The 18,694-nt window shown below is 40.8% G+C and overlaps 1 protein-coding gene across 1 annotated transcript in view; it reads left to right on the top strand.

Moving 5' to 3' along the window:
* The window catches only part of col7a1 (collagen, type VII, alpha 1), a gene marked incomplete at its 5' end in the record, with an annotated part of 133,831 nt that overhangs the window by 78,582 nt on the left and 36,555 nt on the right, over positions 1–18,694 (top strand). The window contains 18 exons of the mRNA XM_079510675.1: positions 197–232; positions 851–955; positions 3,901–3,966; positions 5,216–5,251; positions 5,344–5,379; positions 5,488–5,535; positions 6,248–6,283; positions 8,092–8,211; positions 8,784–8,993; positions 12,382–12,417; positions 12,543–12,587; positions 12,706–12,810; positions 12,917–12,988; positions 13,179–13,223; positions 15,180–15,215; positions 16,651–16,686; positions 17,299–17,343; positions 17,472–17,504. Coding sequence (XP_079366801.1) covers positions 197–232; positions 851–955; positions 3,901–3,966; positions 5,216–5,251; positions 5,344–5,379; positions 5,488–5,535; positions 6,248–6,283; positions 8,092–8,211; positions 8,784–8,993; positions 12,382–12,417; positions 12,543–12,587; positions 12,706–12,810; positions 12,917–12,988; positions 13,179–13,223; positions 15,180–15,215; positions 16,651–16,686; positions 17,299–17,343; positions 17,472–17,504 — 1,146 coding nt within the window. The remainder of the gene's footprint in view (positions 1–196; positions 233–850; positions 956–3,900; positions 3,967–5,215; positions 5,252–5,343; positions 5,380–5,487; positions 5,536–6,247; positions 6,284–8,091; positions 8,212–8,783; positions 8,994–12,381; positions 12,418–12,542; positions 12,588–12,705; positions 12,811–12,916; positions 12,989–13,178; positions 13,224–15,179; positions 15,216–16,650; positions 16,687–17,298; positions 17,344–17,471; positions 17,505–18,694) is intronic.

Raw genomic sequence — 18,694 nt, 5'->3', positions numbered from 1 at the left:
ATACTATGTCTACATAATCTACTATCTAAATTACATACTGTAATGTTATGTAGCCTTTGTATACACCTGCAAGGTCATTGAGGCATACATCTCCCGGTTGTCATTGTTTGCGTACAGCTCTTATTACCATTGTTGGAATTGTAACGTAAAGTGCATTATAAATACATTTATTATTATTGTTGTCTTTAATCTGTAGGGCGACAAAGGAGATGGAGGCGCACCTGGAAGAGACGTCAGTTCCATTATGCTGTTATTCTATCATCTGCTGTCCATTCATTTATCTGTCTTCACCCTTTTCCTGTTCTAAAGCCTGATTTATACTTCGTCGTACGACAACGTATAAATGGAGCATTACCCTCTCTCGTCCTTCTCTCTTCTTGTATTGATTTTGCTTTATTTCACTTTATTGCATTACACATGAGCCTTCCACCACACTTTCCTCCTCATGAATATCTCCCTCATGTGTGTGTTTATAAACTGTAGTTCGCTCCATCATTGATATTACCATCGCACTCTCGCTCACTGTTGAATCAATAAGCCCCCCCGCGCAGCAGCTATATCGAAATGCATGCTCTAATGATCAGGGTTAGCCTTTAAGGGTGAGCCACTTCTGAGGGGGATGAGAGGGGCTCCAAATGTCAGAGTGCCGTTTTCATGTGCAAATCAAAATTAATTATCTCTAGGACATCAGTGGAGGGCAGGCGGCCACGCCAGCCACCTGCTTTGATTTAGCAGTTGCGAGCATCAGTTTGAGTGTGTGTGTGTGTGTGTGTGTGTGTGTGTGTGTGTGTGTGTGTGTGTGTGTGTGTGTGTGTGTGTGTGTGTGTGTGTGTGTGTGTGTGTCGTGTAGGGACGTGATGGTCAGAAAGGCGATCGGGGCCTCGGTGGGCCTGTGGGGCCAGCTGGTCAGCCTGGGACTCAGGGAGTGCCTGGCAGCATTGGTCCTCCTGGACAGGTAACGTACCAGTGATATTCAACTGGCAGCCAGCGGAGCTTTCTTGTGGCCACTGGAACACATTCCATATTCCAATGTAAAAACAAATTATTATTGGATGGTTGGTTGACTGTACATAATGACCATTTTGAACATCAAAATAACCGTTAATTGAAGCTCCTTAAAGGGGCACTTCACCCTTTTTGCAAAAAAATAAGCAATAATATGTAAACATTTTAATGACTTTGTTTTTTATTTATTTATTGGTATTCAGACAGCCAGCAATGAGTAAAACCCTCCCAAACAAAATGTAGTCTCTGTGACACATCTAGGGGCCACAATCTGCATTCAAAGATGTTCCTAGACCTAGAAGCTTTGTCATTGGTGGTCGAAATGACCAAGCAGGAAGTAGACAGGCAAATCGACCAATGACAAAGCTTCTAGGAAAATATTTGAATGCAGATTGTGGCCCATAGATGTGTCACAGAGACTACATTTATTTTGGGAGCGTTTACCCTTTTCTGGGCTGTCCGAATAAAAAAATAAAAAAATAAATAAAGGTAAAGGTAAATAAAGTTTTGACATATTATTGCTTATAGCAGCTTTAATGACGTTTAGAAGATTTAGAACACTTTCCTGGGGTCTTGGGGTCATCGTGGCAGTGTCCATGATGTCACAGACACTGGGCTCACTTCCTTCCTGGACCACAATTTCCATAATCCGTTGGTGTACTGCTCCTCCTTGTGGATAGGGGGAGGGCCATAGATATCAAAAAAATCACACCCGTGTGAACTGAGTGGTGTAAGGTTTTATATAGCATGATCAGCTGTGGTCTGACGTAATGTCTGACGTAATGAAATAAGGTAAGGTATTATGTAGCCTGATCAGCTCTGATCTGACGTAATGAAATCACACCCGGATGTGATTTCACAACTGGCTTTTTCTGTGCAGAGAAAATTACCATGGTTGCTACGGTCATCCAGTTCACCCGGGTGTGATTTAATTACGTCAGAAATTATTTTGAACATAGCAACCATGCTCATTTTTTCTGCACAAAAAAGCCAGTTGTAGGAGTGGTTTACACCACTCAAAAATAGCCTCATTGGCCGCTGCAGTTCGTTGGAGCGATGTGTGTTGAAGGAGGGGCAGAAGAATTTACACTGGGGAAGGAAGTACGCCGGAAGTGTGGAAGGCACGTTACGTCACGCTGCCACTCAAGTGATTATTGGCCAATCACAGCGCATCTTTTATGGGACTTACAAACCCGAACATGCGCTCTGTGACGCACGCTCATGCTTCCGTGGGGCTTCGCAAGGAATCTCAGGAAAGTTTTGCCCTCCCTTGAGCACATACGCTCCAGAGCCGGAAAGGGCGTCTACGTTTATATGTCTATGGGAGGGCTGTCTTACTGAGACAACATGAAGGAACATGAAGGAAGTGAGACCAGTTTCTGTGATATCATGGACACTGCTAAAATCTAAAATATCTAAAGCCACATATTACACACATAAAGACCCCAGGAAAGTGTTCTAAATCTTCTAAACGTCATTAACGCATGCTCCCACACTCTACTATTGTGTGAATTTGTTGAATGATCACATTACAAGCACTGTACAAAAAGAAACCCTCTTGTTTTGACATGCGCACTGCTTTGAGAGGAAATAAACTCAGCATAAAAAGTTTGGTAACTTAATTTTGGTTGGTTATTGCTCCCCTTTAATAATACCAATTGGTATTGTATTTTATATCACTTTTTATCGTTGATTAGTCACCTTTACAGTGACTAATCAGTGTTATAGGGAACTCAGTAGCGTGTGGAAAATCCATACACAGCCACAACAGCTTGGCACGGTTTGGCACCTCCTCCTCCTTGTCACCGACCTTATTCACAAAACAGCTATAAATGTTGTCTACTTAAAGTAGACACACAAAGTTTTGTTGACTACTTAAAGAATAATGTGGCTTTCAACCATGTCCACTACATTTCAGTAGCACAAAAGCATAAAAGAGCACAACAGGTGCGTTTTGAGAGCATTTCATCCATTTGCCATCCAATTTTGAATGGCTGTTTATTGTCCATTACACTGAATTCTCCTTCTTCATCCATTAGCTTTTGAGTGGATTCCAAAATTATCCATCTGCTACCAGTACATCTTCATGTACTTGTAGATTTTATACAGTATGTTTCATTCGACATCAATAGCCTCCTGGGCTGACTAGCTTTTATGGCTCTCAATTGATACTTCTTGAAACACGTCATAAGAGCTTGTGCTCTTATCAGCCGGGTGCTCAAAATCATTAAAAAACGTTCCCTTCATACAAAAACACTTTCACCTTCTCAGCCTGCCTCCACTACTCTTCTCATGAAGATGCCTCCATGCCAGGGACCCCTTGCACTGAAATATCTAGGTTCTATTTCTATTCTATTTCAATATCCAAATCAAAGCCTGTGCATTACAAAGAACTGGCACAGAAATGAGCACATCAAACATCAAAAGGCATAAATGCATTATGAAGCAGGCCCTGATAAGTTACCATAATGGACATAATATGACCATTGTTGTGTCCCATAGCACACAACAAACATCCATACAGTTAACCACGAACATGGTCTTGTGGCCCTCGACTTTTAAGTCATTTTACAAGTGGCCCACTAATCTAGTTAAATGCCCCTGGTATACTGTACACTCTTAAAGTGAAATTGACACTCAGAATTCTGCAGTAAATATTAATGTTTTAATTATGTACGTATTCTGTAGATAAGGAGGCTTCTGCACATCTTGGAGTAAGTGACAGGTGTGATGAAGAAAACTATTCCAATCATATAGGAAAGAATATTCCTCGCTTGCATTTAAACTTCATTTGGACAGCGTTTCAGTCCATCCAACATCCTTCATCAGGTTATAACCTGTATACAGTATGTATGGTGTTTTGTCTCAGCACTGCTGTCTGTCTGTGTCTGGCAGGTAGTGTACGTTAAAGGAGTAGAGGCGGCACCCATCCCTGGCCCCCAGGGGCCTCCAGGAACCCCAGTGAGTATGCATGACATTCCAATATTCTAATGCTGATTTTAATGTGTACCTTGCATTAATACTACTATATAATATCCACAGACCTGATTTTCCTCATTGGTGTAGCACTGAGAAACACAGATAATTGAACCTCCTAGTGCAAATCTGCATGCCATTTGTCTTACGAAAGGCCAGCTGACTGGAACTCTGACAAAGTACAAAGGAAAAAGTAAAGGATGCAAGACTCAGATACACATTCTCATTCATTGGGAATAATATGGTATTTGATATGTATAGCAGAGCACCCACTGCCTAAACTAAAAAGGCATCCAGAGGAAGCACACCTGCTTTTTATTTCTTACCAAAGGTACAAAGGAAGTCTGTACGTGTTCAATAATTCTTACCCCTGTGGATTTCACACTTCAGGGGTTCATATTATCTGTAGCAACACGCAGGAAGGAAAGAAGGAAAAGTGTGTGTGTGTGTGTGTGTGTGTGTGTGTGTGTGTGTGTGTGCGTGTGCGTGTGTGTGTGTGTGTGTGTGTGTGTGTGTGTGTCCGTGCGTGCGTGCGCATGTGCATGCACATGCGTGTATCTTTATCTGTGTATATACTTTATTCAGCACCCTACCACTGTCTTAAGGTGGTGACTGTGGCTCAGGAGGTAGAGCAGGTCGTCCAATGATCCATGGGTCGGTGGTTCGAATCCCAGCTCCTCCTGTCTACATGTCTTAGTGTTCTTGGGCAAGACACTGAAACCCAAATTGCTCCCGATGTGCTGGTTGGTACCTTGCATGGTTTCCGCCGCAATCGGTGTATGAATGTGTGTGTGAATGGGTGAATGTAAAGCGCCTTGGATAAAGGCGCTATATAAATGCACCATTTTGCAGACTGCTGCGTTTTCGGACCCGAATATCGGAGCAAATTTCGGGTCCGCTGGTTTTCCGAAAAACGACGTAACGCATCAGTCTGCAAGGACCGCAGCGAAAGGAAAAGAAATGCACAAATTTGCAAAACCTTTACAGTATATCTATTGGTTCTTAATCACCTTTACAGTATATCTATTGGTTCTTAATCAAACACCTTTACAGTATATCTATTGGTTCTTAATCAAACACCTTTACAGTATATCTATTGGTTCTTAATCAAACACCTTTACAGTATATCTATTGGTTCTTAATCATTGTCCCCACTCTGTCCTTCAGGGTGTGCCTGGGATCCTTTACAGTACATCTATTGGTTCTTAATCATTGTCCCCACTCTGTCCTTCAGGGTGTGCCTGGGATCCCAGGAGCCGTGGGAGTCAGAGTAAGTCAATGTTGTCTTTATTGATCTGGGTGTTCCCTGCATCAGTAAGTAGCCAGTCATTCCTGTAACCGTATGGATTCTCTCCGTTGCAGGGGGAGAGGGGCGCGCATGGGCTCAAAGGTGACACGGTAAGTTCATGTAACAATACGGCCTTCATAATAGCCACAGTGTGATATGAATGAGGTTCTGTGTGTTTGGAGCTGACATTATTGATGAGAATGCTGCGTTTTTGACAGGGCGACCCTGGGGAAGATGGCGCGCCGGGAAAACCGGGAACCGCAGTGGTAAGACCAGTCAGATCGTCACCTGGAGGCAGGCTACTTGCAGTCGTGTAAAGCAGTGATTCCCAAACTTTTTCATGTCAAGGACCCCCAAATTGACACTAATTATCCCACGGACCCCCATTTGAAAATATATGCCCCCATGAGAGAATATTGTTACGGCTCTAGCAGTGATTCTCAAACCGTTTAATTTCAAGGACCCCCAGTTTGACCTGCATTAGGCTACGGACCCCTATTTGATGGCATTTCTATCTCTGGGACCCCCATTTTATATTGTAAATCAATGTTAACTGTAAATCAAGTACTGTACTTAAGTACAATTTTGAGGTATTTGTACTTCATTTGAGTATTTCCGATTTCCAATACTTTTACTTCTACTCCACTACATCTCAGAGGCAAATATTGTACTTTTACTCCACTACATTTATTTGACAGCTTTAGTTTAAATACTAGTTACATTGTAGATTTGGATTATTATTACAAAACATACATTAACCACTTCACTGCATCGCGATGAGACGCATTGTGAGCTTGTAGATTTTTATACATTTGAAAACTTGAAAGGAACGTTCTGCATAATGAGTACCTTCTACTTTAGGTACATTTTGTACTTTTATTCAAGTACATTTAGAAATCCGGACTTTTACTACTTGAATGTTGAAGTGCTCTTCACTTCCACTGACACTGTTGCATCTCTTGTCCTCATTCATGTCAGGATGTACAGAAGGCCCTGGGTGTCCTTGGGATTCAGGTATGTGGGACACACAGTCATACATGTGAAATGTGGTGATGTTGTTACATCGGGCTCTTAGAAACGGAACAATGTCTATGTGTGTGCATTTGAGGCACATTTTAACGATTTTTAAAAAATCGTTAAATTGAAAATATTTTTCAATAGCTTAATTATAACATAATGTTTAAAACACCAAAAGGGGTTCCCGCCCCAAAATGGGTTAATGGTTAATGTGGTTAAACGCTAACGTGACATGGATGCGTTCCAGGTCTCAATGGATTAATACGGAAAAGATGTTCATGAAAGAGCAACTGCTGAGATTGAATAATCTGTAATTAATATCTACTAGGATGGTGCCATTCAGGCACCAGCCTACTTGAGCCCATGCATGTCGGGAATCATTTACAGTATATTGCCTATTTGCGGCACAAACGTTGCCCAAATTGGTCAATCTGTTAAACCGGCAGCATCTGCATTGCACTGCTTTTTTGAGGGGCGTTGGCCCCTCCAATGGCATTCTGAAATGACGTCAAGTGGCAACCAGGTCTATGGACTTTTAATGTTTGTTTAGAGCCTAATTAAAGTGAGGGGCGCTCTTAACATCATATGTCATCATACATCATCTCGTTCTGGCCAATCACAATTTGCGTCCTCACTTTTGTCTTCAATGTTTGTGTTTACACACTTTTGTCTTCAATGTCAATGTGTGTTTACACAAACCCTCAAAGCTGGACATAGTAGGGGCTAGTGCCCCTCAAAAATAACCGATCGCCAGCCAAGTCTATGAACTTTAATGTTTGTTTAGGGTAGTTATAATGTAATTTTTTGCCAGCCAAGTCTATGGACTTTAATGTTTGTTTAAAGGCAGTACAGTAAATTACAACGTAAGACGTCATTTGGCTGATATAAATACTGCCATCGCTGGTGCCCCTCACTTCACACGAGTCTTCTACTTTTGTCCAATGTTCCACACAGAATATGGATGCTGGCGTTCAAGTGGTTAAAATTATCCGTGAATTAGCTATCCAGCATCTTAATTAAGCGCAATCAGGGAATGAATTCAGTTTGATTTGAAAGCTATGCTAAACAATGAGTTTCAGATGAATCTTTGTGCCCCGCAAGTAGAAATGTGGAGGTTGGGGTGGTAAAGCTTTGCCAGCAGCATATGTAGCAGTAATGGAGTAGCAGTGATCGAGTGAAGGAGAGAGGCATTTCAATTGCCTTGTTGTGAGAATGGGTTGATTGGTGTGTGCACTGCAGGAAAGCAGCATGGCTGATTAGAAACACTTATTCAATCAGCAGACTAAGGTGCCGTGTCCACTGAGGCTAGCCAAAAAACGTCCAAGTTGAAAATATTTAAGCTCAAGCTTCAGCAGTTTCAAACAGAGAAGAACGCCACAGGTGAGCGCACCAGCGCAAAACAAATGCCCAGCGCCGTGCCACGCTGCTGGTGTTTCTAAAACAAACACTGCACTCGGGGGGGAAACACATCCTGGGGGACATTATTGCACATTTTCAATTACAGTACAGTGCATTATTGCCTCACAAACATACTACTGTCAGTAGGCACCAAATAATTCAAATTCAAATAGTTACGGTATATTTCACACCTACATTTTGTTAGAGGCCCTTGAAGACATCACATTCAAAAATTCTAATTACCCGCAACTATATTGTCAAATATTTGAAATTGAATAGAGTGGTTGCACACAATTTATTGCAGATGTTGAAGTAAACCTTTTTCTGCAAGAAAGGACATTGACCAGCCCTTTCCCCGTGAATATTCTGAAGTGTTTGCTGTCCTTTCTGATGTCCATGTACTGTAGGTTTCTGACCTGAAGGTGATGGTGGACAAGAAGGATGTACCGGTGGTGGTGCAGAAGCCAGAGAAAGGCCAACGCGGAGACAAGGGTGAGCTGGGACAACGAGGACCACCTGGGGCCGATGTAAGTACTACCAGAGTCACTTGGGAGGCTTTACTGCAAAATTGTAGACATTGGATAAGGAGAATACTAAGATCTCCATTACTACAGATGGTGACATTTGATTGATATACCCATGTATAACGTGTTGTGTATTGTAGCAGTGGTTCTCAACCTTTTCAGGCCATGACCGCCCAAAATAATCATATTTGAACCCCCCTACAAGAACTAGGGCATATATTGTGAAAATAATCTACAAGATCACAACGCCTCGCAACTCAACGCGTTGTGAGCTTGTAGATTGGCTAGTATTTTCACTTTCAATTGTTGCCTCTTTCCTATACATTATTTGACAATTTGGCCATGTTTGACAAGTTTTTATAGCATAGTTTGTTGATTACTTTTGATGCAGTAATGGTATTCATTTCTTGTTCTTTGTTTTAGGTATTAAAAATGTGTTTAATTTGTCACTTCACTGTCATCTGTGACCCCCTACAAAAAATGTGCACAGGTTGAGAACCATTGACGTAATGCATGAATTGCATATACAGTATGTTAACCTTAATGATCCTGTTTCATTCTCTGTTGTGCCCCAGGGTGGCCGCGGACTAGCGGGGGAACGGGGTGGTAAAGGAGACCAGGGGGACCGTGGGCCTATGGGGCAAACCGGACCTACAGGAAGGGCTATCGGAGAGCGAGGAGCAGAGGGTCTTCCTGGGCAGGCTGGGGGGCCGGGCAAGCCTGGGATACCAGGCGTTCCAGGGAGAGCTGGGGAACTCGGAGAGGTCGGAAGACCGGGAGATAAGGTGAGGAAGAGAGATAGAATATTAGAATAATAAAGATGATGCAAATGTGAAAGGACCGGGGATTTAAAGACGGGGAAGGGGAGAGAGATAAGGATGCACTGAAAGCAGTGTTGTTTTTGTCGGCTATTTTTAAATTTAGTCTCAGTCTTAGTCCAGTTTCAATCACCGTTGTTAGTTTTTATAGTATTTAGTCGAACTCATCCTATTTTTATTTAGTCACGACACGTTTTAGTCGACTAAAAGTCGAGCATTTTAGTCTTAATCTTAGTCCAATAATCCGTAAATTTATTTGTCTAGTTTTGGTCAACAAAAACTGTTGACATTTTAGTCTAGTTTTAGTCTGACAATTATTTTAGCCCTTTACTTTTTTGTCAGCCAATATGTTTCGATCTAATCTAAAAGAATATTTCACATATTTTCTGTCATCCTTTTGATGAAAAACACAATTGTAAGAAATACATCCAGGAATGGAACATGTTTTGATTGAATCTGCAAATATATTTGGAACCATAACCAGTCACAGAAATATCGATGCTTGCATCCTGTTTAACTACTGATCCCAGTACAGTACAACAAGACAACACCAAATGATTGAACCAATGTCCAGTTCAACCAACTGAACCCATGCAGTAGCCTACTTACAGGGTGGTTGGTTTACCAGGCTAGTAGCCTATAGACTAACAAGACAACATCAACATCTAGTTATAGAACAATGTCCAGTTCAACCACTCTGACGTGGTTTCATCAGATGATTATCAACTGATTCTTGTAACTTGGGGTCACCGTTTAACAATTCAAGAGGTGCATAGACGAAGTAGAATTACAATCAGAAGAACTTTCAGAAGCATTCAACCAAGCCATTTAAATGGTGTGCCATTTATATTTTGAATAGGAGCACAATTACTGTACCTAATTGTGCTTCAAGCTTGTGCTAATTGAAGCTTGTGCGTCAAGCAGGATGGAAAACTTAATATAATGACTCACTCCCACTGGGTTAAAAAAAGGATACATAATTGCTGTCCAAGTGTTCAGAATTCAGATCCACCATGGGGGAACAGTGGGTGACGTGGGTCTGCACAAACCTTAAAGACATAGGGAAATGAAAAATATGTTTTTCACACTTTTAGAGCATATCCAATCCAATCAAAACAATGGGAAAATGTCAATTTTTGTGTATTTATTTTTATATCAAAATTCCATAATTAATTACTTCCTTTGAACGAAAATGCGATGCATGATGACGCGTCGAGGCCCGCATGAATAAAAATTGTAACATATTTTCAACCATTTTGGGCCAAGGTGTGCTGCTTTTCTTTTCTACCTTTCATTACAACCACTTAAGTCTGGAGCTCTTTGGTGGAGCTGTTGCCCACGCAACCCGACTACAAATAAGCGGTTGAAGATGGATGGATGGATGGATGTACATATCCACATTCATGGATAAACACGCCAAAAGGAAAAGTTGATGCATTAGATACAAAAAAAAAGAAATCACACCCGTGTGAGGTGAGGGGCGCTAATATATTAACGTCTAACTCATGTTGATTAGGTGATGTAATGGTGATGTAAAACAAACATTAAATTCTCTTTATTGTTAATGGCATTTAATGTTTGTGTTAGGGACAAGATGACGTAAATCTTCCCTTCATTGTCAATGGCGTTTTTAAAACAAACATTGAACTAAAAACAAACATTAAACCTGTATATCAAAAAAAAGAAAAATCACACCCGTGTGAAGTGAGGGGTGCTCTTATCATCATACATCATCAATATCATCCATCATCATATTATGTCACATTGCGTGCTCAACCATCAAATCATCACAAAAGTCATTCAGCCAATCACAATTTGCGTCCTCACTTTTCCGTCTTCACTTTTGTCTTCAATGTTTGTGTTTACACAAACACGGAAAGCTGAGCATAGCTGAGTGGCAAGGGCCCCTCAAAAATATATTTTATGGGATTTGGGGGTTTTCAGGCATGAAGGGGTTAATATGCATTAATTAATAATGCATTAATCATAAATCAAATACATTGTGCATATCCACATTCATAAACACTGTAGAAAGAAAATGTGATGCATTTAGACCAAGTATTTTTGAATTAAATAATATAAACCTTAATTTCTGGGATTTGTTTGTGTTTCGGCCATTAAGGGCTTAATAACTAAAAATGCTCAAGGGATATCACTGGGCATCCTCTTGATTATTGTTAAGAAGTGACCCCAAGCTACAAGAATCAGTTGAGAAAAAAACTTCGGCCCCACGGCTCCCAGACTACCACACACACACACACAAACACACACACACCTGCACGCACGCACAATTGCGGGCGTGTAGAATAGATCATTTAGAAGTAATTTAGAAATATAAATGGACTTGTCTTTTAGTTCTACTCTTGTCCACTAGTCCCTCCCTGGCATTTTAGTATAGTTTTTATTTGTTGACGAAAATGTCATTATATTTAGTTTTAGTTTTAGTCATCATAGCTTAGTTTTTATCTAGTTTTTATTTGTTGACAAAATTGTCAGTATATTTAGTCATAGTTTTAGTCATCGTAGCTCATTTTTATTTTGTTTTTATTTTGTTTTCCTCAGTGAAAAAGGGCAGTTGACGAACATTCTTTGTTTTAGTTTCAGTCAACAAAAACAACACTGACTGAAAGTCACATTCTTCATCATGGCTCCCAAGGTCCTTCAGGCCTTCTACAGTACTGTACCACCAATAGCATCCTGACTGGCTGCATCACTGCCTGAACAGTACTGACCTCAACCGCAAGGTAATACAAATAGTTGTGCGGTGCAGGCCTCAGAGCGCATCAGAGCGCATTCATTGGACTTTTACAATGAATGCTGTGCCGGCGAAGCTTGTAGAATCATCAAAGAGATTGTAGCCACCCAAACCATGGACTGTTTCAGATGATGCTGACTTGGACCAGTAGCAGTAGACTACTAAAGAGCTTTTCTCAGTGGACAATGAGATACAAGAACAAGCTGGTCAAAGTAAAGTAATCTTGGGAAATGCTAATATCTAGCCACCGCCCCAAGCCTGTGCAATGATGAACAACCCCAGGGACACTGGTCTCTGCCCTTTACAGATTCTGCATGCTAAATGTTGATAACCTAGGAGTATGGCACTTTCAAAACTGGTCAAAACTGTTATTTTTCTCACTATTACTAATGCAAAAACAATGATATTACAGTATGTATACACATTCCACAAATCACAACATCCCCTAGATCGATATTGTTTAGAGACCTGTGTTATGTCCTTCCCCATCTCTGCCAATAGTTCCTTTTCTCCCTCCATACGATCCTTTTATAAAGCATACTGTAATTAAATGGGGAGTCATTGCTCATGCTTACATCACATGTCTCTGTATCTTCTTAGGGGGATAGAGCAGAGAAGGGGGACAAAGGAGAATCTGTGAGTATTGACAATGGTATCATTTAATATGCAACTCAACTCAACATCATACTCTCGTTATGTGACCAAATATGTATATGATATACATTACATTAATAAAATAATTGAAAATGGCCGTTTCTCAGGGGAAAGTAGGATTATCAGGACCAGTTGGACCTCCTGGTCCAAAGGTAAGTTCCTCAACCTGTACTTCTAAATGTCCTGAAACCTCACACAGTCAGTCCTTCCACATGTCCCATTAAATATAGTACAGACATGGGCTTTAAAGTTGCTTGTGTGTGCATTCAGGGAGAATCCCCAGCACTGGTGACTGGTGCCCCAGGTGCTAGAGGTTTTCCAGGATCCAAGGGAGAACCTTGTGCTCCAGGAGAACCAGGAGCCAAGGGAGAACGGGTGAGATTCAACTCTCCAAACAGAGCAGAAATATTGTGGCTTTAACACTCATTTTAACATTTCTCACTATGCATTTGCAAACTGGACTTCTGAATGTGCGTTGCAGGGCTTTGTGGGTCCTCGCGCTGATAAGGGAGATAGGGGAGTGGCTGGAGAAAAAGGACGCGACGGCTCAGAGGTGAACTGAACTGTAGATTGTGTCATCGTTCATACTGTAATCAATGTGAAAAGCTTTAATGAAATATATCGGTTTGACTTTGGGTTTGACATTGGTAGTAGTACTGTTACTATTACTGGTCATGTACTTCCACTAGATTCTCAAGAAAAACTGCTATGCAATTTTTAAGCATCTTGTTTTGTCATTTCAGGGTTCACATGGAGAACCAGGTAAACCTGGTCAGGATGGGAAGCCGGTAAGTGGAGGGTTGGAGACAGGCCTCATTCACAAGATTTTAATATTGTAATGGTTGAAATGTCTATGCATTCTGCAGCAATGCAATACATTAAGACCTATACAAATCATTACTTCTACTTAAATAGGTACAGATTTTGCAGAAATCTCAATGTTCCTCATTGTAGAACTGCATTCTTGAATTCTGTAAATGTTTATAACCTATTATGTGTGCATATAAATTATACAACAGGTCGTTTCGAGGAAGCAATCTGTTTGTTTGAAACAGCCTTCTAGCCATGGTTCAAACGAGCACCACTTAATGACAGATGTAGTCACTACGACCACATTTGTGGTCGTAGTGACTACATCTGTCATTAAAAAAATATGTTTTTTCAGCGATTTTCTTAGTTTTAAGGGTAACTGTTGTACAATTGCAATATTACACTTGAGGGGGTGGTTTAACGTCATTAATACACTTCTGCGTTGCTTTCGGAACTCGCCCTGCGGGCTCGTTCCTGCAGCATCGCAGGCGTGCATTGTTAAACCACCCCCTCTGGTGTAATATTGCTTAATTGATTGATTGTACATTTCTATTGACATAATTGTATACCATTTAGCTATGCATGCATGCATGCATTCAAGTATAGCCTACTACTGTACTATATAACTATTGACTTTTTGAAAGCATCTGATCAGCAGGATTCCTCTCAAAGGACATACTGTACTGACGATTCCCCGTTTAGCGGCTTCAAAAACAAAACCTTGAAGAAAGCGTGAAGGAATTGATTGTACGGGAATGAGAGTACACATAATCCTTTAACCATTTGAACCATATATTCCCCAGGGCTCTATATTTTATCCTCTCTATTTGTTTCCCTTTATATCAAATGTCTTTGCTGAAAAGCTATGCATTGTGAGCTGGTAGAATTGTTATTTTCGCAGAATGTTCTCACCAAAATAGGATGCTAGCGATCATGTGGTTAATTTATACTGCAACACCCATCACACAACAATGGATAAATGAAACCTAACCCATTAAGACCTGAGGCCAATTCTAACAATGTCTTCTAAATCCTAACAGTTTTCTGAAAAACCTATGTTGCTATATCAGTGGCTCTTAAACTTTTTCATGTCAATGACCCCCAAAATTGTATTTGTGTATTAGCCGCAGACCCCATCTCAAAATATTTTTGTTCCAGGGACCTCCCAGAAGCAAAGATTTCAGTAAAAAAAATGTCACTTTAAAATATATACATTATTATTATTTTATTATTTATTTATTTTTTCAGCGATTTGCACAAATCTACAAGCTTATAGTGCGGCGCTATGCGCTTGTACATCTGCTATTTTTGAATAGCCAAGCAAGTATAAAATAATGGTTAAAGTGATTCAAATGATTGAAAATATCTCAAATCTAAAATGACACGGATGTCCTAATGGATTAAGGGGTAGGAGGAGAGGAAAGGATGAGCATCTCTTCATGCTTCTGTGTTTCCCTCCCTGCATGTTTGAGCAGGGTCCATCAGGGCCAGCTGGTCCTCCAGGCCACCCAGTGAGTAACGTGTTGTAACCCAGAATAAAGGCAGCCTCTTCCCCCTCGGCCTGAGCCTGTGGAGGACACCATCGCTACAAGCACTAAACCCACACAGAGCTAGCTCTCTTTTCCCCAAACCTTGGGCTGAGGCTACAGTAGACCCTTTAGACAGTAACCAGCAACCTTGCCGCTAACCCCTTTCACTGTCTCCTCTCCTCTCACTCTTTCTCCCATCTGTTTTTTCTCTTATCCCTCTCCTTTTGTATGTGTGTTCTTATTTTCCCCCCACCACCTTCCACTCTCCTTTATGTGTGTGTCTGTATCCCCCACCACCTTCCACTCTCCTTTATGTGTGTGTCTGTATCCCCCACCACCTTCCACTCTCCTTTATTTGTGTGTCTGTATCCCCTATACCACACACTCTCTTTCATCTCTCTCTAGGGCCTGCCTGGGTTTCCTGGAGTACTAGGCAGACCGGTAGGTTCTCTCTGCTGATGGCTGGCATTGCTTGAGACCAGGGGTGGGGGGGGGGGGGGGGGGGCTCGGAGGAGTTTGCATGGAGGCCTTTAGCACAGAGCAATGAGTCAGCTGAGCTCCAACAATGTTCCTCTCCACATTTTTAACATTGAGGAAATGTAGAGCAGTGCAGCATCAACACACACACACACACACACACGCACGCACGCACGCACGCACGCACGCACGCACACACACACACACAGCCTTGCCCTGCGGGCCCGATCTGCATTTATTTCTCAAATTAACATCCCGAGGAGAGCCGTGGTGTGGTATAAGAGACAAGCCCTTGATAGATTCCTCATGAAATATTAATCCGGACCACCTGTTCCCAAAGCAGCCGTGTCAGAGGCAGGATGAGTTGAAATTTTTATACGTAAAACAGCACAGATTTGTTGGATAGATGAAACGAAGTGAGCTGACGTTCTGAGCCGTAACACTAGCCAGGAGCCACGTAATGCTCTTCAGTGGTGGGAATACTAAAGGGGTCGGGGTCCAGAATGTAATGTCTGTCTGTCCGCTTAAATCTTGCTTCTCATGCATGGCTGTACCTGCTGTCAGTAGTGTGGATGTACAGTTTACCTCCCTCGCTCAGTGCTTATCATGTTGGTCCCTTGTGTTTATGTTGTGTATTTTTGTTACTCTGTGTGTACACTGTAATATCCTCAGTGTTCATTTAACTCTTGAGTGTAGAAATATAAGCAAATGGACTATTTCAGAATCAGAATCAACTTTATTTTCACATCACAGGATTACGGATGTAAAGAAGTGGGTGAAATTAGTTTTCGTGTGAGCTCCGTCAATCGTAGTTTTCTGGAATAGGGGAAGGAGGAGGACAGAGACGAAGATCAAAGAGATAAACACAGGAAAGAAACGGGTCAAAAGAAAAATCTATATACTGTACAATGTACATAAAAGAGCAGGCACTGTTGTGCATGAGGTTAGACATAAAAGTATCAGGTATGTACATGAGGTCAGATATAAGGTGAGGTAAAAACAAAATAGCAGCGGGTGCACTACATAAGGTAAAGCACTGGAACGTAACAGATATGGTACAGGCCTTCGTGCAAAATACCATTTTACTATTCTGTTCCATTTGTATACTCTAAATGCATAGATGAACACTGAGGATTTGACTGTGTATGTGTGTATGTATGTGTATTTCTGATTTATGTCAAACATAAATTGAGCCATGATAATTTATAAAAACATATTTACATATTATAAATAAATATGTAGTAAATTGCAATATACGTACTGTATGTCTGTTGTAGGCCATACTGTATGTGTGCCAGTGCATAGTCGGTCTCAGTGCATAGGTAGTGTTAGTATGTGGACATGTGAGAAGAGAATGTATGAATATGAATATAGCTTAATGACTGTGTTGCGTTTACAGGGAAACCCCGGGGATCCTGGAATGAGAGGACCAACTGTAAGTACAGTAGCACGCATGTCACAAATTGTTGCTGTCGGGTAAAAATCCTGTATGTACAAAATCACTCAAAAAAATGCAAAGATAGCAGATCTACAAGCTCACAACGTGTTGCAATGTGATGCGTTGTGAGCTTGTAGATCGGCATTTTTTTACGTAGGTAATTAATTAGGGCATTAATTTACGAACATAATATAAATGTATGGAGATACAAGGTTTCTGCCCGATACAAAATGCGCTCACAGTGTTGGAAGGAGTTACATAATTTACCTACAAAATGACTTTAAGTAGCCTATAATTCGTTACAAGTACAATTAAAATGTGCTTACAGTTACTAATCAAGATTTTACAAAAGGGTTAAGCAAAAATATATTTCCAAAATATTCTTGAACACCACCTGTCCGCAGGGTCTCTCGCATCGCATCGTATTTAACAAGTAATCAATTTTATAGTACAATCAGTAATTAAAACCATTTCAAAAGTCCCAATCCTCCAAATCCTGCTCACACACATGTACACACAATACACAAATTATAAACAATTACATACAGTCATGCATAACAGCAAGAAATCCCTGTGAATATATATTGATGATATTTGTTGAAACTTCAGGGCCCCATTGGCACCAATGGGCCTCCCGGTCCATCTGGCGTGAAGGTGCGTATACACTATACATTACTCAGACACCCACAATACCTTTATGTTGCATGTACTGGCAGAATGATATCCATTTGTTTGTATGCTGTTGTGTAGAGTCCTGAAATAGCTGAATGTGTCTTTCACAGGGTAACCAAGGTTCGCCAGGGGTTGGTGTCCAGGTAAGGCTTCTTGAGACGTTTTAGTTGATGCAAGGATACTTGCAATAGTGCAAAATCCTGAGTGATAATTTAACTCTGATGTGGGGACCATTTTCACACCCTATTTAAACAATATTATATGGCGCAGGCCGGTAACACAAAGAGAAAGAAAAGCATCACGAGAAGTCTCTGAGCATGTTTTCTATCATCATTCAATACTGTAAATGTACAGTAGTGCAGATTTCCTTTTTTCCCTCTCTCTCCTCACTATTCTCCATGTCTCTGAGCTGAAATATGCACAGTAGGCAGTGGCTACGTTTCAACTGTTAGTCATATTCCTATAAATAGGAATAATGATAAATAAAAGCTAAATCAAGTGGTCTAAAAATCTTTCATCTTCCATTTCTGACCACAAAATCGTATTTTTCGGTGCCTCCCAGCATGGCAAATTGATTGGAGCAGGCACTCGCTGCTGATGCGATCTCTGTTCCAGATCATGATTTATTATTTAAGCCTCAATGCTGAGTCTCAATGTCATCTACATCTACTGTACCATTTGAGTGATGTGTTGAATACGTGATGAATTTTGGTCGCAAGCAGTGTGTGAGACCGATACAGTAGGTCAATCAGCTATCTAGTGTGCTCTTTATGGTCAAATGCTGTGGAAAATCGCTTTCTGATATTACTCTTTCCACATAAGTAATTTGGTACTTCCACACCACAGGTGCTGGGTGTGAACAGCTGTGTTGCTTGTAACTAGCAATAACAGTTGTTCTGTGCTTTGTGGTGATTTCCACTAGATTGTGCCAGGTGTAAACAGTACCGTCTATTATTTTTATTTTTTATTTTTTATTGAACCACACACAGAACGTCGGAAATGAACGCAAACAACGGTCGCAAGGCGCGAGATTGTGACACACAAACCACTATGTGATCATGTCTTGTTTCTGAATATTCCCCCCAGAATAGGGATGCTGAGGTTCAAGTGGTTAAATGTCAAGTATAAAGTAATGGAATCTAATAATCTCTGAAATTTTACTTGTGACCTATACTGTATCTATACTGTATCTTACTGGGAATATTTACATATTCGTACAATTTACAATTTACAATTTAGGCATTTAGCAGACGCTCTTAATCCAGAGCGATTTACATTAAGCAAGAACAAAAAGCATGGGAATACATCACATATATAAAAAGCATTTATCAAG

Source organism: Electrona antarctica (genome assembly GCF_951216825.1).
Source record: "Electrona antarctica genome assembly, chromosome: 9".
Taxonomy (NCBI): Eukaryota; Metazoa; Chordata; class Actinopteri; order Myctophiformes; family Myctophidae; genus Electrona; species Electrona antarctica.
Note: the sequence above shows the minus strand (reverse complement) of the source record. Positions and strands in the feature narration are given on the sequence as shown.